This window comes from Lucilia cuprina, chromosome 4 (genome assembly GCF_022045245.1).
Source record: "Lucilia cuprina isolate Lc7/37 chromosome 4, ASM2204524v1, whole genome shotgun sequence".
Lineage (NCBI taxonomy): Eukaryota > Metazoa > Arthropoda > Insecta > Diptera > Calliphoridae > Lucilia > Lucilia cuprina.
The window spans coordinates 78759048-78785174 of record NC_060952.1 but is presented as its reverse complement, the minus strand read 5'-3'; the positions used below and the strand labels follow the sequence as shown (position 1 = coordinate 78785174).

The 26127-nt window shown below is 26.8% G+C and overlaps 1 protein-coding gene across 2 annotated transcripts in view; it reads left to right on the top strand.

The window, feature by feature from the left end:
* The first annotated feature begins 495 nt into the window (after positions 1 to 495).
* LOC111675207 (steroid receptor seven-up, isoforms B/C) overlaps positions 496 to 26127 on the top strand; it is a 38213-nt gene continuing 12581 nt past the window's right edge. Inside the window, exons 1-3 of one of the 2 annotated variants that reach the window (XM_023435933.2) lie at positions 496 to 1427; positions 12986 to 13135; positions 19888 to 20439. In XM_023435933.2, the coding sequence (XP_023291701.1) occupies positions 707 to 1427; positions 12986 to 13135; positions 19888 to 20439 (1423 nt within the window). In that variant the 5' untranslated portion in view covers positions 496 to 706. Of the gene's footprint in view, positions 1428 to 12985; positions 13136 to 19887; positions 21712 to 26127 lie in introns of those variants that run through there. The other variant, XM_023435932.2, reaches the window with a different exon arrangement.

Here is a 26127-nt window from a genome sequence, read left to right as displayed (position 1 = left end):
CTGCATGTATCTGTGGGATTTTTGAGTGGTGGAATGAGAGAGATTTGTGTGATGTGTCGTTAGGTCGAAATGGTCGAGTCGGGTCGGGTCGTGTACCTTTTGCCACGAATGTTTTGCCAGTCAGGCTCTAAGAGGCCTTACGAAAACAGCTGAGATTTACGCTGCTCGCATGACGCGCATTTCTTGAAACTTAACAAAAAAATTAAAATAAAACACAATATTGAAAATTAAATTCTAAAGCAAAGATAAAAAATATTTTTAAAATTTAACACATAAAAAAATAAATAAAAATACAAAATTTTTCAAAAAAAATTTTTAAGTTATATACAAAAAAAGAAATTTATATAAAGATAAAAAAGAAAATTTACAGAAAAATATAAGCAAAATTTTATTAAGTGTTAAACAAATTTTTAAAAAAAAATATATAAAGAAAATTTTCAAAAAAAGTGAAAAAATATTTATTACACAAAAGATAAATGAAAATGATATGAAAATATCAAAAGAAAATTTATAAAAAAAAAAAATTGGAATATATAAAAAAATATATACAAATACAACCAAAGTGAAAACCAAAATAATTGGATTTTTAAATAAAAGAAATTTTACTAAAAAACATATTAAGACCGTTGTCCTTTTAAGGCTACGGCGTTTATAAATTACAAAAGTGCATTCTTCTTATAATTCGTGTACACCAACGGCCGCCAAAATGATAACACACAACTCTTTAAGTGTCTACGGAGGCGGCGTTATGTGTGCTTCACCCTCAACAGCACCCGGTTTCTTCAATCACAGACCCCAGTCGGGAGCTGAACTATCACCCTTTGAATTGGGTATACCCAGATCTATGGCGCTAGGAGTACCACCACCCACCGCTTGGCATGATCCCAATTTGGGACAACATTTACATGCTTCCGCCGGACCAGGCTCTTTGGCCGGCACACAAAATACAAATGCCGGTTCAGTGGGCACCGGCGGTGGTACCACACCCTCCAGTGTGGCCAGCCATCAATCGGTGGGCATTAAACAAGATTTATCCGCCTTAAATGCTTCCAGTGTCAATCCAAATAACCTGCAACAAACGGCCAGCCATCATACAATCAAAGAGGATCTATCCGCCATGACCAATAATACATCACATCATACGTCTGCGGGTCAGCATCAAAATACTCATGATATGAATTCCATGCTCAAGGGTTCCCAATCGAATTGTATGGTGGGCAGTGGTAGTAGTAGTGGCAATAATAATACCGGCGGCAATAGTAATAATAACGGTGGCGGTGGTAGTACAACACCCAGTTCACAGGCCAATAGTTCACATTCACAAAGTAGTAATAGCGGTTCACAAATCGATCCTAAACAAAATATCGAATGTGTAGTGTGTGGTGATAAAAGTTCCGGCAAACATTATGGTCAATTTACATGTGAAGGTAAGTTTTGAAAATAAAATTTATTTTTTTTTACAAAATTTAGGAATTTATTGATTTGTTATCTGTGGCATGACTGCCAATCATTATTGTCAAAAGTTGAAAGTCCAAAAAAAAAAAAAAAATCATGCAATTATTATTACAACTTTGATTATGTTTGGTTAGTTTTTTTTTATTTTTGTAGTGAAAAAATCATTTAGTTAAAAATCTGAAAAAAAAAACTTAACACGCGTTTTATGACAGCCTACTATAACTGATGAAGATCTTTTTTATGTTTAGAAATACAAAACAAAAATAGAAAAACAAAAACCAAAAAAAAAAAAAACAAAACAAGGTGTGCTAAAACATGAACATCATGCTGATGATGATGACCATACAAAAAATTTTAACACCAAATCTTACAAGAAATTCCCAACCATTTTTATAGGGAAAAAAATTATATAGAAAATTAAAAAAGTGTGCCTTAGAAATCAAAAACGATCTTTTATGAAAATTTCAATTTATCTGTTACTAACACACAATTAAAATTTAAATAGCCAGCAACTTTTATAGATTTTATGTTAAAGCTTTAACCATGTTGTAATGTATAAAGAATTTTCTTTTAGCTTTTATAACAGATTTTTAAAACCAGATTTTTTTTCTTTCAAGGAATTTGTTTTTTTTTTTGTTTTCATTTTTTTTTAAGAAATTTTTAGCGCCTCTTTATCTTATTTGAAAATTTGTGTTTTTAGTTTATTTTCCCCCATTCTCTCCATAAATCATTTAATCCAAATGATTTTGAGATTTGGCTTAACACATGAGAAAAAATTGCCTTTTTTCAAAAAGAAAAAAAAAAAACAAACAAATAAAAAATAAATCCAACCAGAACAAAAATTTAATAACGCCTACAAAAAAGTGGCTAAAGAAATTTCGCCACAAATAATATTTATACACCAGCAACGATTTATGAGTTTTCAGATTGAAACTGAAAAACAAATATGTACGAATTTTGTTTTTTCTCATTTTTTGCACAACTGTAAACACCCTTCTTTAAGTTAATGAACCCTTAGGGCTTGAGTTGAGTTTTTTTAGTGTAGGGAACCTGTTGCTGGCAGAATTTTTAAGAATTTCCCTTTTCAGAAAAATTTGTATAATGAAAATCTTCGTCATTCAATTTTTGATATGTTTATGCAATAAATCAAACCAAAAGTTGATCCTTTTTAAAGTTGGGAACCTGTGGCGGTCAGAATATTAAGAATTTTCATTGTCAAAAAAATTTGTATGATGAAAATCTTTGTCATACAATTTTCTTTTTAAGTTTCAAACATTTGTTAGTTCAGACAAATTTGTATGCTCTTCATTAATCATACAAAGATAGGCTTCCCATATTTTGTGAAAGATTTAGAAAATTTTGATAAAATTGTTTACAAAATGCTCAAACTATAACTATTTTCAGACATTTCTTTTGTATGATTTCTACATCATACATTTTTGTATGATCAAGCAACAAATCACACAAATATTTAAATATTATGTTATTTAACTTTAAAAATCCCTAAAATTATTAAGTTTAATCTGAAATATAAATATTTGTTAAAACAAACAATTTTGTATGATCTTACATGATCATACAAAACAAAACTTGTAAAACCTTTTTAAATTACATGAAGTTTTCAACAAAGTTAATAATGCAATAAAAAAAAGCAACTTAAACTTGAAGGTTTTTTAGACATTTCTTCTGTATGATTTACTTGAAATAGTTTTTTATTTAAATTTCATATTTATATATCACAATATATTGTCATCTATGCGTACAACATAATTAATCTTTCATGCATGTTTCGGCATAGAATTTTGCCGTTTTTTTTTTCTCTATACATTTGATTCATTTCTTACAATTTTATATCAAGCACATACATACATATGTTTATATGTATGTATATGAAACATTTGTTATAGTAAAAATAAAGGTATGTTGTACCCTAGCAGTGGTGTTGTATCATCATCAAAAGTAATAGAGATTACTATATAGTAAAATATGAAAAGGCAGCCGTAAAACGAACACGTACAAACAATGCCACAACAAACCAGAACCAAACAGCTTTTTAACCCAAAAGCTTAAGCATGCGAACAAAAAATAAAAGAATATATATAAAATGATACTGAATCCGTAAAGAAAAACCCCCCTCAACTGTTAGATCTTAGTAAGCGTAAAGAAGCAAAATAATAAAAAAAACAGAACAGGACAGACAATGCGTTTTTTTATGATTGTGTGCTGGGATTTATAATTCCAAAGGAGAGCTCTGACTAGTGATAGGCAGATAGTCAAGCAGACGGACGGACGGACGGCAAGACAGACAAATAGTGTAGCAGACAGTTAGTTAGACATAACGTTTACACTAGCTGAGTGTGTGTGTGTGTATGGCTAGGTGGTATTATGTTGGTATAAACCTTCTTATAAACGATCATCAACAATAAACATCAAGCTTAAACTGAAATGCCGCGTTTTTTTTTCTTTTTGTTGCCCCTTCCTTTATATTACACAAGAAGAAGTGAATTGTTGCTATTGTTGTTGTGCTATCTTAAGTTGCACGTGAATTTTTATTTAGATATGTTGCTGTTGTTGTTTGGTGTACGTAAAAAGATTTTCTTATCTTATTTTTTTTTGGCATATTATTTGTGTAGCTTATGGTTTTTTTGGGATTCTAAGCAATGCGTTAGAAGATTTTGTTTTAAAATGAATTGCAAAAATTTTTAGTCTAGGCTTTTAATGTTGCAACTTGACTTAAGTTTTTATTTTTATAAATAAACTTGACATTATGTTGTTGTTGTTAGTTTGTTGTATGTGTTGGAGTATAAATTTTTTTAAATTGATTGCTATCGTGCTTTTCTCATCATCATCAAGTTGAACATGCTTGCCACAACTAAACAGTTTAATTTCAACTTGCCACTAAGTTAGTGTGCGTATGTGTGTGTGTGTGTTAGTAAATTTAAGGGTTTTTTGTTAAATATTATTAATGATTTCCTAAAATATCTAGTTATTAGCAGGCAATTAAACATGGACACCCACATGATTAAAAGAAATAATTTCTAAAAAATTTCTTTTAATTAACATAACTATTAGTTAAATTACCCTTTATTTGCTGGCAACATAAAATTGAAAAAAATATATATGTCTTGTATGTTTAAACAAGTTCTTGAAGTTTTTTTTCATAATTTGTTTCTTTTCTGCTTATATTGCTTCATGTCTTTTAATTTATGTTTAAATTAAAAATATTTTTTTAATAAACAAAAATTCATATACTCTTATTCATAATTGTAAAATGTTCATATATACATAGTAAATATATGAATGACAACAACATGGTACATTTTTTTAATGTTTAGTTTTATTATTAAACGTGGGAATAACTTCCAAACTACTACAACTTGCTTTAGCTTTCTTCTTACATATAAACCTTTTTTTATCTGTTAAAGAAAACAGAGCAGCAAACTTAAAATGTAAATGTTTTCTTTATAAAGCTAATTAATTAAAGTACAACATCTAAATTAAAATAATAAAAAAAAAACACAGTAACAGCAAAAATATGTAATGTTAAATTATTATATTTTATGACCAGCTTTTGTGTTTCCTTACTCACTCAAACACAAACACACACACACTCACACATACCTACAAATTCTATTAAAATGCATAGAATTTTTATATGGTTCATATTAAAGAAACACAAAAAAACTGCATGCATATTTCCTGATATAAAGTCATGTTATTTGTTGTCATATATTCCATATTTTTGCCAGATTAAGCCACATTATATTTCTATGTATATGCAACATGTCAGTCATGTTAGTGATGTAGCTAGTCATACAGACAGTCTGTATGTCTGTCAGTCAGTCTGTAAATTAGTTAGTTTAGTCGTGTTAGCAAGTTATATCTAGAGAAAAGTTTTTTTTTCTGAAAAACAACAAGACCAACCTTTAACTGCATTAAGTTGACAATTTTTCCTAAAGGCATAATGTTGTTGATGATTAAAGAAAAAAAAAAACTTTCGCACATATTTTTTAAACAATTTTTTATGTTTGTTACAATTGTTACATTAAATATTGTTGTTAAATTAAAATTTTAAATGAATTTTTAATAAATTTATTTAGTTTCTTTTTTTACAAAAAAAACTAAGAAAATTGACAATAGCATGTATTTTGATCTAGATAACGGTAAAAGTTAATTATTATTAAAATAGACAGAAAAGAAAAAAATCCTTAAAAATTTATTCGAAGTACTTTTTGAAGTTTTTCAAAAAAAAAAATACTTTCAAGTTTTTCTTTTTCTTTAACATATTAAAAGTTTTTTTAATAAAATAGTATAAAGTTGATTATTTTTTAGGATTTTTGTTTTTAAAACACACTTTTAAAACATTTTTTCAAAAGTACTTTGGTACTTTTTGTAATTTTCAAAAAAACCTTTTTTTTAATTTTTAACTTATCAACAGATTTTTGTTAATATTAAAGGAATTTAGTCACTTTTTTCAAAAAGATTTTTAACAATTTATAAAATTTAAAAAACAACTTTGGTACTATATGAAAATTTGAAAAAGTACTTTGGTACATTTGGTAAATTTTAAAAAATTAGCTTTATATAGAATATTTTCAAAATATAAACATTACTTTTACATCTTAAACCATTTAAGAAGTTTTTTTTTGAAAAAGTACTTTTGGTACTTTTTACAGTTTTCCACCAAATACAGAGGAAAAAAGACTTTTAACTTATTTAGAGGGAAAAAGACTTTTAGCTTTTTTTAAGCCAAAAAGTTGTTTGATATTTGTTTTATTTTCAGAACATCTAAACAATTCCTGTTCATAAAAAGCCTTTTAGCAACTTTTTGCCAAAAAGTCTATTTGGTACTTTTTTGTTAATTTGAAAATCTATAACGTTTTTACTTTATTTTTACGAAGGTAACCCCTTTTAAGTATATTTTACCAAAAAGTACTTTCATATTCGTTTTGCGCTTAAAGTTTCCAAACATTTAAACACTTCTTTATTATATAAATTTTTTTCTTAAAATAGTACTTTTGGTACTTTTTTGGTTAATTTTCAAATTTCTAACATTTTTACTATTTTTTTGAGTATTTTAAGCATTTTACTTCTTATTGCTGTAAAAACAAATTCCAATTAATTAACAAAAATATACATTTTTTTCTTTTCAACTTTGTTTAACTATTTTCCTAACAAACTCCCCTTTAATTACTATTTTTTCGAAAAAAAAACAAAAAACAACAAGACAAACAATTCAAAAAAACAAACAACAAGCTCTACAATATCATTTCCAAAAACCTTGTAATTCATTTGAACAAAGCTTGTAAAACAAATAGTGTAGTACTTGACAGTAGAATTTGGTTACCAAAAAAAGTAAAATTTTTTTTATAAAAAACCCTTTTTAAATTGATTTTTATTTAAACTAAGCTTTAAGAAAACGTTTCACAAAACCAAAAATATCAATGAGAAAAACTATCAGGCAGCACGAAATTTTTTTGGGGGATTTTTTTTTCTTAAATAAGTAACATGATCGTGATCAAACTTACAAAAAAAAAAAAATAGAATAGGAAAACAAAAATTGATGGGTTTAAAAGAAAATTATGTATGGAAAAGAGGGGCTGAAGTTAGAAGCGGGAAAACCTTAACAAATTGTAGGCTAAAGTTTAGAAGAGTACAAAAACAATATAACGGTTTAATTAATATTTTATAAGAAAATTAAAAAGAAATATTCTTAAACAAAAGTTTATTTTATAAAAAATTTATAAAACATAAGTACTAAATATAGTTTATAAACCTTTTATAAAATGAAAATTTGTTTGGTAAAAAGAGTGTTAGAAATGAACCTATATTTTACCTTTTGATAAGCTCTCTAACCTTATGAAACATTAGCAATTTTCTGGTCATTGTATCTTCCCCCCTTTTTGAGTTTTATTTTAAGTTTTTGCATTATTTATTTTGTCTAAACTGTCAAAATCTTAATCATACTGTGATTATAATTCTAACATAATTTGTATTTTCCTGATTTTTTCAAGCGGGGTTTGGTGTTTTGTAAAAAAGCAAATCTAAACCATAAATTAAGTTAAACACTTGTTTCTTTTTTGGTTTTTAGAGTAGAATTAACAAAAGTTCATGCTCGTTCAAGTTTCTAAAGTAAACATACACATATACATATGTATCATCATAATAACAATATATGTATCTAACCATAATAATTCTTGTTGCACTTGCAACATACTTCATATTCAAGATGCAGTTTTATGTGGTGCTTGACTCGTTAGATTTAGATATAAGAAAACCAGCAAAAACTTTCAGCATTGTTGTTGTACTAGTTCGATTTTGGGAAAAAACTTTCGGTTGTTATAGCTGTCGCTTATTAGACCATCCTTGGCCAAGTATGACTCGGTTTGTTCTGTTGCTAAGATACAGTTATCGTGTGAACGTAAAAAATGTCATTACCAGGCTGGACTTATTTTGATAATGTAACGCCTACAAGTAATGCAATCGTATGGAAAAACATATAAGAAAGTAGTTATATAACACATTATTAATAAGACAAAAAGTTATAGCAGCGAGACGCATAAAGTCTATATGGCTGGGATGATAATCCTTTGTCCTTTATTAAACTCGTTGAGAAGAACCGACTGTCGTGGGAAGTATAAGATCTTATTAAAGTGCTTCTATGTAATCAGTACAATATGTAGAAGTTATTAAAAAGTATGTGAATAGGTAAGCGTTTACATATACAAGTTATTAACAAGTTTTTGCTGGGATTGTACATCTGTAAGCAGTAGAAGTTATGGTGTTGCTTAATTTTGTTTTCTAAAGTTTGCGTTTGTTTTGTAATTAAAAGCCACAAACAAGGAAAATTAATTTTAGTTGTTTTTTTTTTTTCTTTAAGAAAATTTTAAGTTCAGCTTTATTGCCAAAACTAGGTTAACTTCCTAAATTTATTAAATTGTGTGTGTTTTTTTGCCAAGATTTTTCCTTAGCTATACACTAATCAATGCTTTAATTGTCTCTTAATTGTGTTTAAAAAAATTTTTCTTTAAAATAAATGTTTTAAATGTGGGTTTTTTAGCGTTTTTTTTTCTAAAGTAATTTCACGCTTTTAATTGCTTGACGATGCGCAACAAGTGCGCGTGCGCAAAACGTGTGTTTTTTTTCTCGTTTTGGCATTTTGATATGGAGTTCATGTTTGTTGCACTTTATTTAATAGTTCTATGTTATTTAGGTAATTTTCTATTAGTCTAGATAGTCTAGTTTTTTTTTTGTTAGTTAGTTTGCCGCATTTGAGGAAGTTCAATTAATTGCAGTTAATGTTCAGTTAACTTAAAAACTGCTTATATTATAAAACATTAACTAGAACTGTTGCTATATTTAATTCTAGTAGATTTTTATTTTTTTTATAAAATTTTTGTCTGTCTTAAGAGTGTGGCGTTAAGGTCTGTTTTATTTTATTAACTGTAATTTTTTATTAGTTTATATAGCAACAACAGCAACAACAAAATAGTGGAAAAAAATGAATATTTAACACGCAAATCTTCTAAGTGTATTTATAAATTATAAGATTAATACTAAAACAGTTTTATGTTTCTTCTCTAATAAAACGTTTAAAACACTGCAAGGGATTAGGGCGAGAAAGATTAATATCTAGAAAGTAGTAGTTTATTTAATTAATTACTTATTAAGGAATTTTAATTTAAGATTTATGTTAATAAAACATTAGCTTAATGAATGGTTTAAAAGATAATAGTTGAAGTTTTTAGTTCATTACTTTTAATGAAATAATGTTTGAAAAAAATAAAAAAAAATAAAAATAATTGCAATTAAAAGTTAATGCCAGCAAAATTTTATTTTAATAATTAGCAAAATTTTTTAAACAAAACTAATTTTTTTTCTTAATTTTCTATAAGAAATAAAAAAAATATATTTTTTTCTGTAAAAATTCCCATCATTTATTTTACTAGAATTGTAAAACAATAACTAAAACTCATAAAAATCCTTTTAAGCTGTAAAAATATCATCAAAACTCTATACACTGTTAGGACTTGAAATTTGACTGAAGTTAAACAATGCCATTCTTTACTATTTTTTAAAAAAAAAAGGATGCATATACACACAGAGAAAAAAAAAACATGGTTGTGGTAAACATGTTTTTAGTTCCACATAAAATGATTTAACTTAAGATTGCAATATAGCTTAACATATCATGGTTATTATGGCAATTTCGAAAAATTATCATATTATGATTAAATACAGTTGATATATTTTAACATAATATTGTTATAACATCAACATATTATGATCCAGTGATATCAAAGTTTTGTTTTAAAAAATATGTTGAAAACAAATTTTACTGAATGTGTAAAATCGTAGTTCTTAAAAAAGGGAAAAAACTTATATTGTTAAAGTGAACATAGTATAGTTGTAGCAACCAAGGTTTTTTTCTCTAAGTGTAAAGTAGGGAGAAGGGCGGTTGGTTTAATACTAAACACTACTATTTTTTTATCATATCAGCATGCACAGCATGTCGGTAAATCGCATAGTTTTTAGATATGATTTTGCAGAAACCACATTGATGATAATGATGACCATTATATTGATAATGATGACTAGAAAAAAAATAGTATGAGCTAAATCTTTTGGTGATGATGACGATTTATACTTAAAAATCCCATATAGCACATATTATATGATCATCAAAAAATATGCAGCAAATGCAACAACAACAACAACATAAAACCACGTTATACTACATAGTCACGATTTCTGGTTTACAATATACTATATAGTTTTTTGTTGCTGTTGCTTTTCTTAGAGAAAAAAAAACCTTTATAGTCTGTTTACCAGTCTGTTTTTCTAGAATATAATACAAACATATGTTAGCATGAGTAGAACCATATGCTGGCTGCTAGATAGTTTTAGTTTTCTTTCTTTTTTTTTAGTTAAAAACTAAAATCGAGATAATCTTCTTGGCGAAAAAAAGTAAGAACCAAAAAAAAAAAAACAGAATTTAGGAAAAACTATTGATGAAGATAGTGTAGATTTCTTTATTCTAAAGATATTTATTCTTTTTTTTTTTTTTTTTGCTGTAGAGTTTAAGTTAAAGCCTTTTCAAAATCAGCATCTGTTGATCTTAGTCAAAGCTTATAGAAAAAGGAAAACAAGAAACAAAAATCAGCAATTGTTTCATGATGTTTAAAATGCCTCATAATGATTTCTTTAAAGTTAGCTGTTGTTGTTGTACATTTTACATTAAAGATATCGTGTTATATCAATAACCGAAAAAGGGTGGATCTCCGCAAATAAAAATGTTTTATATACTCCCTACTCAAAATTATAAAAAAAGAAAAGAAAAATAAGCAAACAGCAACAAAATAAAATCAGTTCTTTTTTAAAATTTACCATGAATTTTGCACGTTTAAAGAAAAAATCCTGTTTCTTTTAGTTTTATTTTATAATATGGAATTTACAACTATGTAAGCCATCTCTTTTAAAGCATTTGTTTTTTTTCTTTTTTTAATTTTTGGTCATAACACCCGCACTGTAATGCTTTATTTTATACAAACATATGTATATATACATATGTTTAGATACATGTGTAGGTATGTATGTATGCATGCTTTGCAATTCAACAATTGCAATTGTATCTGAAAGTTGGCTTTTTGCGCATGCTTACCATAATTCAAGCAAAACAACCACAACAACACAGCAACAACATACACAAATTTAGTTTAACGTTATTGTTTAACAATTGTTGTTATGTTTTTTTGTTTTGTATTTTTATGAATTTCATTGTTGTAGGCTTTTGGCTTAGTTAGGTTTTTTTGTGGCAAGCTTTAAAATGTGAAAAAAGGTACATATGGTCAAAAACTGGTTAAGGTGGTGTTGGGTATTTGTTTGCTGTCTGGCTGGTCTGGGCGATTTTTTTTGTTTAGTTTGTAGTTTTTGACTTTGGTGGGAAAATTTTTATTATTCCTTTTTTGTTTTGATTTCATTTAATAAAGACAATTTTTTGTTTATTATTTGTTTAAGTTAAAATTATTAAGAAATTAAAATTTTTAGTTTTTAATTTCCTTAACAGCATCACATTTTCTAAACAACAAAACTTGTTGTTGTTTTACTTTGTTTTAAAAACAAGCAGCAATAATCAGGACTTGTTCAAAAAAAAAAAGACTTAAAGTTTTGAGTTGCATGATACACATGTTTAGATACGTGGCGACATAAAATTAAACACACTTAAACATTTTTGCTAGCAATTTTTTTATTTGTAAGGCTGCTTGTTGCTACAGCTTAAAATTCGTGTTTGTTGTTTCGACAGCAACAACAGCAGCAGCAGCAACCAACAACCAACACAACATACCCTTTTTTAACAGTATTAAGCGCCTAGTTTTCAATATCAACTAAATTTCAAATCTTTTCCAAAACTAAACTAAAGTACTTTACGAAACAAAAACAAAAAATCTAAATACAACAACAACGAAAAATCTCTCTGTACATTAATTGAAACCCATTAAAGGTAATTTTATGGGAGGCGTTAAGCCATGAAACGTGTAACATGGCCATTGACATGATGGCAAGGAAAAAAATATATATAAATATCTTTCTATACAATAAACCAGGAAGGCAGTCAAGTCAGCCTGTTTTAACATGAACAGCAGTCAAGATAGTAAAACACTCAAAGTTTAAAAAGCAAGTCATCGTTGTTGCTGCTGCTGCTGCCACTTTTGCTACATTTAATCCCCAAACACACTACCTCCCCCTCCCCCTGCCATACTTAGAAAAAAAGGGATAAAATTGTAGTAGACAAACATTTTTGTTTTGTTTTTTAAGCAAAAGTGATCTACCAGTTTATAAGTTCACATGGCATGCATTAAACTATATATAGTAAGTAGGAAACTTTACTACAAAGCTCTAAGACAACAACTACAAAAATAGGGTCAAAATCCATGTTAAGATGTATTTAGTTTTTTTTTCGTTTTTTTTTTTTATTTTTTTTTTGTATGCATGCATGTTGAAGGCATGATGTTTCGGTTGTTTTTGTTGCTGTTAAAGCTGCTAACAAGCTTGCTTACATAGTATGGAATTTGTTTCAAATGATGTTTAGTTGCACTCTGTTTAAGCTTAATGTTTTTTGCTTTGTTGTAGTAAATTGTGACTTTTTTAAGCAGTTTTAAGCATACCCTACACAATAACATATATACAACAATTTTGGTGGCTTTTTTTGAGGCTAGAAAAGCAGATAATTAAAAAATTTTATTATTTTTAGAAAATTGAAAGTATTTTCTTTGTAATAAAATAAAAATTATTAAAATTGCTTAAAAACTAACAAAATTATAAAAGAAAATATGTTTGCACTCGTTAAAAACAAAACACTAAAGTTTAGCTACATGTTGCTTAGTATTAAATGTTGCTAAGCTATGTTTAAAGTAATTAAGCTAAAGAAAAAGTTTTGTTTCTTATGTTTTTTTAAGTTTTTTATTTAATTATCATTAAATTTGTGAAATTTTTCTTAAAATTCTTTTTAAATTTTTCTTTTGTGTTACAGGTTGCAAATCATTTTTCAAACGTTCCGTAAGACGTAATTTAACCTATTCATGTCGGGGGAGCAGAAATTGTCCCATAGATCAGCATCATCGTAATCAATGCCAATATTGCCGCCTAAGAAAGTGCCTCAAAATGGGTATGAGACGTGAAGGTAAGTGTCTTTTTTTTCTAATTTTATTTTCATTTCATAAACATACTTTGTATTTTGTGTGTATATCTTGGTTTAGGGTCAATTAAAAGTCAAATTACTAAGGCTGGTCTCTAATGTTTTTTTTTGCAGTATTCTTTCGTTTGAATTTAATTGTTTTGAAAAAAAAAAGAAAAAAAACTATTTCGTATATTTCTCTAACGACAATATTTGCAAATTAATTTGTAAAGCAATGTATAGAATTTTAAAAATAAAACGGAAGTAGCACGAGTTTTATTTGCCTTATAGCCAAAATGTCAAATGCTTGGCATAGATTTGTATTTTTGTCTTGTGATGTGAAAGAAATTTAAAATAAGAAAAAATAAATTATTTATTCTGTTAACAAGCTGTTAATGAGCAAAAGTTTTTGTATCTTAACTGTAAACTATCTTAAAAAAGGGTAGAATGCTTTTGTTTTAATAAGCAAACAAATTTAGTTTAAATTATTTATTTGTTTGAAATATAAAAACAGTTTTAAAATTCATTAAAAGCAAGGTTGTCAAATTTCCATAAAAACTACTTCCACTGGTTTTTGTCCAAGCTAAAACATTCATAACTGCTCATAACTTCAATTATCTATAGCCAGATTACAAACATATATTTAAATTCAATTTATATCTAAAAAAAGTGACCAGCAACAACAACAAAAATTCAAATGATTTCCACATACTACAATGACTTAATATCATTAATAATTATTAAATGACATGAATATATGTATGTATGTCTGTCTGTCTTGCTGTTTATAATTGGTCACCATGTTGTATACTTATTGTCATAGGCATTTGTTAATACAATTTGTTGTTTATGTGAATATATATAAAAACTATGTATAGTCATTACAAAACTGGCATCAATTAAACATGAAATGGTGTTAGTTTAAAAGCCACCTTATATTGACCTCTAGAACTAAATGCAAAAATTGATAAACTTGTTAAAGTAGACTGAGAGCAAAAAGAAAAAAAAAACAAAACTATTTAGACATAAATTACTAGTTAATGTTAAAGAAATGTAAAGAGGAAAAAAAACATAACAAATAAAACGTTTAAATTATAGGGTAATTAAGCAGTCAACACATAGACAGAAATTAGAAAATAGATTAATATAATTACAAACTTTTTATTGGCATTAGAATTTTAGAAAGATTTTTTTTTGGTATAGAAAAATTTTAGCAGAGTTTTTTACCCGTGATGTAATTACAGTACAGTTACTTACCATTTCTATATGAGATTGTGACATGTTGCCAAATTTCAATTTAAAATTTTTGTAACATTGTCACGAAGGATTTTTCTGACATTAGAAACTGTTAGTTGATTGTTTGACCTTTTCTGTACATTTTTCTGACAATGTTGTAAGAACTGACAACCGTGAATACTTAGCTTTTTAATACTAAACAAAAATTTTTAACCAAAAATTTTATTAAATTTTTTGTCTTTGTAAAGCTATATATCGCTGTCAGTCAGATCTTACAATGATGGCAGTAAAATGTTTAGAAAATGTATAAAAACCGTGACAATTTAATTTTTTGGTCTTTTAAAGTAAAAATTGTAAATTCACAAGATTGTTAAAGATTTTCGAAACATTTTACTGACAACATTGTAAGATCTGACTGACAACGGTGTATATATGTAGCTTTAGATTTGACAACCATATAGCACAGCTTTAACATATGCAAGTTAGAAAACACTTAAAAGAAATATTGCCACATTTTTCAATAGATATTTAAGATTTTGTCAATTAGTTTATGATTACTTTTAGTTTGTGAGTTTGTGTGTGTGTGTTTTTTTAGCACAATTGAATTATTATTAATCATAAAATAAACAACAACAACAAGAATAATAAACTAACATTAAGTGTTTTTAAATTTGTATACAAGTTTTTATATATTTTTTAACTACCAACGTATTTGAAATGATTGCAACTTGTTGACTTTGACAGCTAGCTATCAACAGTCATTAATAGTAGCAACAAAAATATAATCACAATAACAATTAACTAAGCATTGATTTAACAATAATTTACTGCTAGCAAACAGATCACAATATATAAACCGACAAAAATAACCAACTAATAATAATGACAATCTTTAGTTATACAAATACCAGTATGTCAAACTTAGTTAATTGAAGTGAAATATTTGCACTACTATTGACAGGTTTTTTTTTTGTTTATACAAATAAATAATTAACCATTTTTCTTTTGTAACAAATATTATTTAAAGCACTTGTTTTTCTAACAACAAACGGGTTTAGTTTTTATTTTATATTTTTCATTTAATTTCTATAACCCTTCTCTAATGACTAGTAAAAAGTTCAACACCTTTGTTAAAAGTAGAAAATAAACCCGAATAAATTTCCTGTTTAAATTTAAAAAAAAAATTTTTTTGTCAAAAAAAAAAATCTTAAAAAACGTGAGAAAATTTACTGCCTTTTTTTCGCAGAGGTTTCAACAAATTTCTTATAAAAATTGTAGTAATATCTTTATGTCAAGTTCATGACATTTTATGTATTTTACTAAGAGACTGGTCAAGTTTGAACCCTATATGTGTTGTGTCATTAAACAAACAGATCACCACCACCTTGTACGAGGTCATTGTAAATTTGATTAAAAAAAAAGCAAAATAATTTTTGTTATAATAAAAAAAATTTTGAACAATTCTTTTCCGTTTTTTTCTTTTTGTTTTCTTAGCTTAAAGAAAACTAGTTAAACTAGTTGTTTGCAAGAAATAAGTTTTTATTTTGAAACAATTAAAACCCTTAAATTTTCTTCAATTTTTTTTTCTATAAAAATAGAGAATTTCTTTTAAAAGACAATATTTTTCAACAATTTAGAACATCTGTACATTAAAGAAATTGAAAAAAGAAAAGAAATATACATAAGATTGACAAGTTTGCTGTGATGAAACACAATTGACATTTAAATGAAAGTGATATTGTGTTTACATCAAGGTTTGTGTCTAGAATAAAAAAAAAAAAATGCTTGATCAAGGGTTGGCAAAAATTGAAGAGAATTAATTGTTTTATAATTTAAATAAAAATTAAAAAATTTTTACAATTTGAAAAACTAAATTATTCCCAATAAGTTTCGATTTTTTTTTGTTAGAAAATCTGATTTATATTTTTCCCCCTATTTTTTTGTTTGTTTGTTCCGAAACACTCCTACAACATTCGTATGCATATTTTTCTTTTTTTATACACAAAAATGCATATATAAATTGTTTATCATTTAAAGTAATCTTTTGCAGAAAATCCTTTTTCAAGTCATAAAAATTCAAGCAAAATGGTTAACTTACTGCCTTAAGGCTTATAACTCATAAATGTATTAACAATTCTAAAAAAAAAACTCAAACATTTATACATTCATATATAAAACAAACAAAAAACCAACAATTGTTTTGCAATTTTAAAATAAAATGCAAGTGCTTGTTATACAAAAAATAAAACTATAAAAAAATCATATATATATTTTTTTTACCACACCTGGATTTTTTCTTTTTGTTTTGTAACGTCTTTTATTTTCGAAAAAAAAAATAAACCAAAATAAAACTATCTTTCATATATACAAAATAAAAAAACATTTTCAAAAACTTATCAAAACCAAAGAAAAGCAGAATTATTAAGAAAACAAACTAATGGTCAGTTTTGTCAAAGAGGTTTTGAAAATTAAAACTTGACCCTCATTATTTATGGCAATTAAAATAAATAAGTCTTTGTATGTGTATAAATATCCTTAAGAAATCAAGGGTTGAATTTTATTTAAAAATAAAAAAGCTTGTTTGTCTAGTTTTCTTATAGGGAAAAAATCCTCCCTTCTTCTCGCTAAAATGATCAAAAGTGAACGGTCAAGCAGTAATGAAAGGTTCACTTAAGTTAGTTCAGGTACTTTTTAACTCAAAAACCGGTTTTATTGCAACTAGACTTAATGTCCAGTTTTAGAACTGACCAACAAAGCAACCAGCCTGGGAAAATAGATTTTCTTAGATACTTTTGTATATCCTTTCAAAAAAAAGGTGTTGTATCTTTTGGGTATTAAGATTTTTGTTTTTGTTGTTCTCTATATTTTCGAATATTATCTTAATGTTTATTTTTCTTTATCCCCTTGATAAGATGCTGTTTGTGGTTATTAGTTTTTTTGTAATGTTTTGATTTTTAGCATATTGTGGTGTTTTTAACAAAGGAAATCTTTTAATGTATTTGTTTAAGAAAAATCTTTTTAAACCTTAACCACCACTAAAGTCCTCTTAACCCTTGCTTAAATGTCCTTATTATTTAATAAACTCCTTGACAAAAATTTTAAACAATTTTTATTTTACTAAAATTTTTATTTTGCAAAAATAACACGTGCTTAAGTTTTTGTCTTAAATCAAATAACACGTACAACATTTCTTAAAAAAAGTGAACATAAATCAAAAGTTTAACACTTGATTTAAGGAAATTGTTAAGAAAAACTCTTAAACACGTGCTATTGTGGGGGGAAAGAAGCCACAACAACATCAAACGTTGTGAAAATTTTTATAATTGATTTATTGCTTTCAAAATTATTTCAATTTTCTGTTATTTCTGAATTTTTAAATCAATATTAAGTTTTAACTTCAATGCTATGTTGACAAATTTCACTAAAGTATTTCAAACTTAATTTATTCGAATTTTTTCTACTACATTTCCTTATTTTGAAAACATTTTGCTTAAGAAAGAGCTTAAAAACTTTATATTAAGCATTTTTAGAAAAAAATTGCCCTGTTGCCAAATTTCCCAAAAATTTGCAAAACCTACAAAACTGGAAAGTTTTTTTATGAGTTTTTGCTTTCAAAATTATTTCAATATTTAGTTATTTTTCAATTTTTAGCTCCAAATTAAGTTTTACTTTCAATGCTATGTTGCCAAATTTCATTAAAGTATATCAAACTTAATTTATTCGAATATTTTCTCCTACATTTCCTAATATTGAAAACATTTTGCTTCAGAAAAGCTGAAAAACTTTAAAGTAATCATTATTTAAGAATTTGCCATGTTGCCAAATTTCCAAAAAAAAAATTGCAACAAAAATTTGAAACAACAAAATTAGAAGGTTTTTGTATGAGTTATTGCTTTCAAAATTATTTCAAAATTTTTATATATTCCAATATTCCATTTTTTAGCTTAAAAATAAGTTTTACTATCAATACTATGTTGCCAAATTTCACTAAAATATTTTAAACTTAATTTATCAGATTTTTTCTTCTATTTTTCTTAGTAGACAAATTAGTTTCCTTGAGAAAGACTTTGAAAACTTTGCTTCAAAATTGTCCTGTTGCCAAATTGCTCTTAAATATGAAAAATTTTAAAGTTTTTGAAAAAAAGTGTTAAAGAATTGTTTTTTTCTAATTTCTTATATTTAATTTTTTTCATCTAATTTTTAAAAAAAAATTTCTTTAAATTGCCAGTTTTCTATAAATTAGCAACCATTTTATTTGAGTTTCTTTTTATGAATTCAAAATTGCATTTTAAATATAATCAGTAGCTGCGAAAAAAAAGTGTCAACATGTTTTTAACCTTGTTGTATAGAGCGTCAGGCAAACAGCAAAAAAAAAACAGAAAAATAATAATAAATACTCGGCAACATCAGCCATACAAGACATACTGACTAGTCTACACAAAAAAATAAATGACTATCTATAGCAGTGGTCGGCACTCACAGCCAAACAGGGGACAAATGAAAAATTACAAACAAATAACTGCAAACGAAAAATTTTAATTCAATAGCATTTTAGTTAATAACAATTGAACTCTTAAGAAAAATGTCTTGCTCTGTGTTACGATCACTGATCTTATAGATATTTAACGGGCATTGTTTTAATGCCTCAAAGTGTTTTTCCATATAAATGTTTTTATAAAATTTTGTTAATTTTTTTTTAAGTATGTGTGTGCATTTTGTTGTTGTATTTTTGCATATTTAAGCTGTATTAATGTAAATTTTTAATTAAAAGTAAATTTTTGGTGTCGTCAATAACAGCGATAAACAATGAAAACAAAAATACACCAGCAAAATATTTTTTTACTTTTTTCACAAATCTGTCTAAGAACAGGAAAAAATTAAACTGCGTTGAAAATTATTAAAGATTGTTGAAAAAAGAAAAATAAAATGTTGTTAAAAATTTACATATTCTAGTCTTTTTAATCATAAAAGGGTTGTTGCTTGGTGATGATGTCTTTTGTATTTAAATAGACAGTCAGTCCGTCTGTGTGACTGACTATTACTGGCTGTCTTAAGTAAAAAGTATCTGCTTACTTGAGATTTTGTATAAACACAAACACACACTCATACATATACATATGTATGCATGTATGTATGATCAGGAAATCCTTAGTTCTTTTAAATCTCTACTTTACATATTTTAAGGGTTGCACAACAACAATAAGAGAATAGAAATTGAAATTTGTATAACAATGACTGAAGATTGAGGTTGTCTGATTTAATTTCAACTTTTATTATGATATGTGGCATATTATTTGAAAAGTTCAGAGTTTAGATATTTGTGTCAGTTAGTTGAATGCTTAGGTATTGTATTACGTGTGATGTAGTGGTCAAAATAATTATTTTTATTTGGTCACCATAGTTTAGGTAAGAAAAAAACACAAACACACACAAAAACAACTATGTTTCATTTAAAAACTTATTTTCAATTTTTAACTATAACTTAACTAATATTTTCCTTTTCTTGTTCATTCTCATTTTAGCTGTACAACGCGGTCGTGTCCCACCCACTCAACCCGGTTTGACTGGCATGCATGGTCAATATCAATTGGCTAATGGTGATCCCATGGGTGTTGCCGGTTTCAATGGTCACTCTTACCTAAGTTCCTATATATCATTACTCCTGCGTGCTGAACCCTATCCCACCTCCCGCTATGGCCAATGTATGCAACCCAATAATATTATGGGCATTGATAACATCTGTGAGCTGGCGGCTCGTTTACTATTCTCGGCCGTTGAATGGGCTAAGAATATACCCTTCTTTCCCGAACTTCAAGTTACCGATCAGGTGGCCCTTTTACGTTTGGTGTGGTCTGAACTGTTTGTGCTAAATGCCAGTCAGTGTTCCATGCCTTTGCATGTGGCACCTCTACTGGCGGCCGCCGGTTTACATGCCTCACCCATGGCTGCTGATCGTGTGGTAGCCTTTATGGATCACATACGCATCTTCCAGGAACAAGTGGAAAAATTGAAGGCATTACATGTGGACTCAGCTGAGTACTCCTGTCTGAAGGCTATTGTGCTGTTTACCACCGGTAAGTTGTTGGATATCCTGTATAAGGATGTACCAGCACTGCTTAGCAAAGTTTCTCAGAAAGTGTTTACACAAAATGCCGCCAATGCTAGTCACAATTCCTCTGATAGTTCGGATAGATCGAATGAAGGCCAACAAATGGCAGATGAAATCATGATGGTGGTCAAGGAGCATTTAGATGAATTAAATCGTGTCGAATCGGAGCAGCTGCAACAGCATAATTCTGCCGCTGCCATGCATTTGGCAACATTTATGAAGACTGTAGCTGGTGTTGAGGCTGTTACACAAAATACATTTTCGCATGCCAAAGAAAATCACATACCCAATACCTTAAGCCAGGAAAGTGAGAAACCAATGAAAACTAATTCACCTTCTATTTCGGCTGGTATTGTGCCCTCGGCCACTAGTGCTTTTAGTTCTTGTGCTCCCTCTCATAAAACTTCTTCTTCTTCTGCTGCTGTACAGCAACAGCAAACAGCACAACAAGAAGACTTATTAACTGCTTTGTATAATTCGGCCAATAATGGCAATCACACCAACAACAGCAGTGGTTTGGGCAACTCTGTTAACTCTCAAACCCTTAATCTTAGTAACTCGCCTGTAAATACCAGCAATAATATGTCTACACCCACCTCGAACACCATCATGACTAATCCTGCTTATTTGTCACCCTCTCAGCAACATAGCCAGCATCAACAACAGCAGCAGCAACAACAACAGCAGGCTGCTGCTGCCGCTGTTGCTACTGCCGCTATGTTCTATCAAACTCCGCCACGTTCAGCTTTTGGTTCTGCCTTTGATATGTTCCATCATAGTACACCATTCGGAGTATCTCATGCTGCGGCAGCCGCTGCTGCAGCTGCCCACTCCTCAACGAGTGGTTCATTTAGTAGTCCTAGTTATAGATATTCGCCCTATAGTTTCGGCAGTAGATGGCAATTGTAGAAATCATATCGTTTAGATATTATTTCCTACACCTATACCAAATAGTTAAAAATACCAAAAACAAAAAACTTTAGACACTCTAATTCTCTCAGTGTACTTAAACTAGTTTGTACTTAAACAGTAATAGAAAACTGTCAAATATTTTGTAGATACTGTAAATTTAGTTGTACTTATACCCCTCCCCCTAAAAAAAGTCTTTAGTGTTTTAAACAGTATTAAGTGTGTATTTATATATGTATCCTGTAAATGCCAAAAATTACTTAAGATTTAGTTTAGTTATTTATTTAATTTATTTATATTTAAATTAGTGCCTATTTATTTTAATTAATTTATTTACGCCTTAAGCCTAAGCATTATTATTTATTAAACAAAAAATCAACAAAAACGAAAAAAAAATTTTACTTAATACATATAAACAAATATTTAAAAAAAAAAACACATTATTGGTCTTATCTCTTATTTATTTGTAATTAAAACAAAAAAAAAACAAAATTTTAATGGTTTTTGGGATTTTCCTAGAATAAAGAAGGGTTGTTGTTTTATAAATCGTTTTAACTTTTTACAGCAACTCTTGTTTTAATTGGTAAATTAAACGGGAAAAATTAAAAAAAAAATAAATTTTTCATTGTGAAATTTTTTCGCTTTTTCTTAAAGTATTTGTTAATTAAATTAACAAAAAAAAATATGTTATATACAAACAAATATAATAAAATTTTAAAGATTTGGTTGTGATGAACTTGAAATTGTTTATGACAAATAAATAAAAATATATTTTCAAATCATGACTGCAAATAAAAATGAAATAAAGCTCTCTGGATATTAAAGTTTAAATGTTGTGAAGTTTTGAAAGAAAAGCTATTATCAATATGCTTGCTGTTAACAAATATTGTACTCCCAAACAAAATATGCTTTAATACTATACTTATTGTGTAATTCAAAGTAATATATAATTGTAGCAACCAAATATTATTTTGTCACAAGTATCATTCGATTTGATTAAAAATTTCATCCTACAATTTTATGTCTGTTCTATAACTAAAAATTGTTAATAATATTTATAAAAATATTTGAGATTTGTTTGTTTTTTGTTATTGAACAGAAATTTTGTTTGTATTTAACATATTTTTTTGTAATTTCAATTAAACAATAACTTTATGTAACTCCTTGGTAAAAGTTGGTTTGCTTTTGGTATCACTCTTGTAGTTTTATGGTTTTTAAGTAAAATTAAAATTATACTTGAATTGAAAGCTTTACTAACAATTTCCAGTATTTACTAATTATTTTATAATTTATTCTTTATTTTATCATATTTTATTTTTTATAATTTATTTATAATTTTTATTTATTTTATTTATGGGTTTTAACTATTTTTTGTTTTGCTTTAATTTTCTTTGATCTTTTTTTTATAAATAGAAATTTTCAAAACAAAATTTTTGAAAATTCTCTAAATTTCTCATTACACCGTTTCCGATAAAAATTGTAATATTAAAAAAAACAATTCTTAATGAATTTTTTTTTAAAATGTCCAATTTTAACAAAAGTTTTGATAAGTTGTCAATTTGATAAGTTGCGGTCCACACATGGAAACTTTTGCTGAAAAACTTTTTTAAAAAACTTAAAGTTTCCTTAATGTTTACAGAAAAACTTAAAAATATATACACTTTCACTTCTTTTTTAGTACAATTCAATCTTTCGAAGTACAATAGGTACAACAATGATCCACTTTGTATAATTTTTAAAAAATATTCGCTTATTGTAATAATAATTTAAAAATTTTACTTTTATTACAAATTTTAAAGAAATAACGACTTTGGTCAAATGTTTACTAAACTTCAGAAGAGAATATCTTAAAGAATCCTGGAAGAGATAAAACCCAGACAACATTTAACAAAGAGAGTACTTTTTAAGATTATTTTTACATTCAATCACATTTCTATTCCATAAATTAGAATTTGTACTAAAATATGTACTATTCTACTAAACTACTCCATCCTCAAGTCAATATAGATAATACATAACCTATATTTTCTAGTCTAAAATCTATTCTAGTCTATTGACTATCTATAGCTTTAAAGCACTTTCAACTAGACGTTTAAAGTACATATTTCTAGGGTCTATTATATGAATTAGTTTTTGGACTTGTATACAAACTCTATATACTATTTTAGTGTCCAATCGTATGCTAGTTTCTGGACTATTCTATAAAACAGTCTATTGTCATATCAATGGATTAGTTTATTGACTAAAGAAGTCGGTTTGCAATGCTTTTGTTTTATATATTGACATAAATTTCAAAAATATATAGATTTAGTCGGATTCAAAAAAGTACAATTGTTTTCCTTTTGCCATCCCTGAAAATTCCATTTACCGTCACTGTTCCGAAAAAAAACTCAACAAATAATATTGCTTTCTTAATTATTAGAGAAGTTCTAAATTAAAAGACATTTTTTCTATTTAAGAAATATTTCCATAAATTCTCCATTTTGTGTAAAATATTTGGAGAAAATTTTCTAATATTTTTAAAAAATTTTAAAGTTTTTGAAAAAATTTCTAGTAATAGAAAATTTTCAGTAAATTCTCTATTAATAGAAATTTTTTTTGAAAATTTAATAATAAAAAAATTTTAAAAATTGTTCTTAAATTCAATTACCCAATTCACAATAAGCATTGTAGTGTTGTAAAGTCATAAGTTGTATTTCTTTATAATTGTTTTGTTTTCGTTTCTATACAATGCTACAACGTCAATTGTGAATTGGAAATTTATATTTTTCATTTTATTAAAGAAATTAAAAAATTCTTGACAAAGCAAAGCATGAACATTTCCTAAACTCTCTACTATTTAGCTTAAATTTAACAGTAGCTTAACGTAGCCTTGACTTTTTTTATACATTTGGTATTTGTTGTTGTTTGTGCTTAATTAGTTATGTAGTAAAAAGTAGATTTCCATTTTTAAAAAAAATGTGCTAATTTGACCATTTTTTTCTTAAAGAAAAACTGCTTAAATTAACACATTTTTTTGTTCTTAAAATAAATTGAATTTAATTAAATAATGCTAAACAAAATTGAAAGAATTATTTAATTAGACTCAATTTAAATAAAATCACATTAATCCATCAATTTTATTTCATTTTTATTAATATAAATATTTTTCTTTTTTCATTTTTGCAAAGCTTATCATTTTTTCTTTTCTAAAACTATAACACACTTTCCCAAGCAATTATTTACTACCACATGCACCCACCCACACACACACACACACATACATATACATAAAAAAGCACTTTTCCTAACAGCATAATCATTCTACAACAACTACTACATGCCACAACATAAATGCAACACATCCATTTGTTAATATTAAAATGTAAATGTGAAGCACTCATATTGTAATTAACACTACAACACCAACTACCATTACTACCACTACCACATCACCACCATAACCTCCATCAACAACTACTATTTCTCTCCTTTATACTACAACCACTAATGTCCTACCATTTACAAGGATTTAAGGATATCATGGCCAACTAACATGCAACATTTATTGCTTACAACATCAAGGAGGCAGTTATTGTTTTTTTTCATATTAAACGCATTTTGGTTTCCTATGGTTTTGTTTTTATTGTAATATTAACTCTGGTGATTTGTTTATTATTTGTTAACATATTTATTAATGTTTTTATTTTTAATAATAAAATTTTGTTGTTTATTATCTTTATTACATATATTTGTTTATATGTATATTTTACTTTATAAACAAAATTTACAATAAACTTTTTTTATTTATTTGTTTAAACAAAGAAAAAATTAAAAAAAACATGGCATTTATTATTTATATTTATTAATTATTTAGGATTTTTTATTATAATTTATTTTATGTTTATTTATTTATTATTTTTAAGTAAAATTTAATTAATTTTTATTTTTTTTATTTATTTATTATTAAAAGCCCTTTGAGAGCTATATAGTTTTGGTTGGTAGAAAAAGTAATTTCTGCTTTCCCCTTATAAGGAATTGTATAACATAAACTATACTGAAAATATTCATGGCTCAAAATTACTAAAATATGATGCGTAAATGACTCTTAAACGACAAGAGTTTCAACTCCCAAATGTCTCAAAAAGATACAAAAATGAGTCGGAACTGATCAGAAGTAAGGCTCATAAGAGATTCTTGTAGAAGGGTCGTGGGTTGGGTATTATAATTTATTTATTTGTAACAAATCTAAAAATGACACAAAAAAAGCTCAAAAATTACTAAAATATTTTGCAAAAATGATTCTTAAACGACAAGAGTTTTGACTATCAAATGACTCAAAATATATACAAAACTGAGTCGAAACTGATCACAAGTTAGTCTCATATTAGACTTTTATAGAAGAGCCTCGTATAGGATACCATAATTATAATGTAATTAATATTTTAAATGTTTAATTTCGCTTAAAAAAATTTTACAAAAATATTTGGTACTATCGTAAACTAACGTTATAATATTTCCTATTATAAATGAAATTTTCGTGAATATTACGAAAAAAGTAATTACTCTATTTTCTCATAAATTTAAAAATGGATTATTTTTCATTATAAGGATACTTTCCAAATCTAAATGAAATCTTTATGATTCACCAAAATGTTTCCTGTGCTTACTCCCTAACTTTTTCAAATCCCACCAAAAAATTTACAACACACATTTAATTTATCAATACTTGCAAAATTTACAAACAATTTATTATGTTTATGGA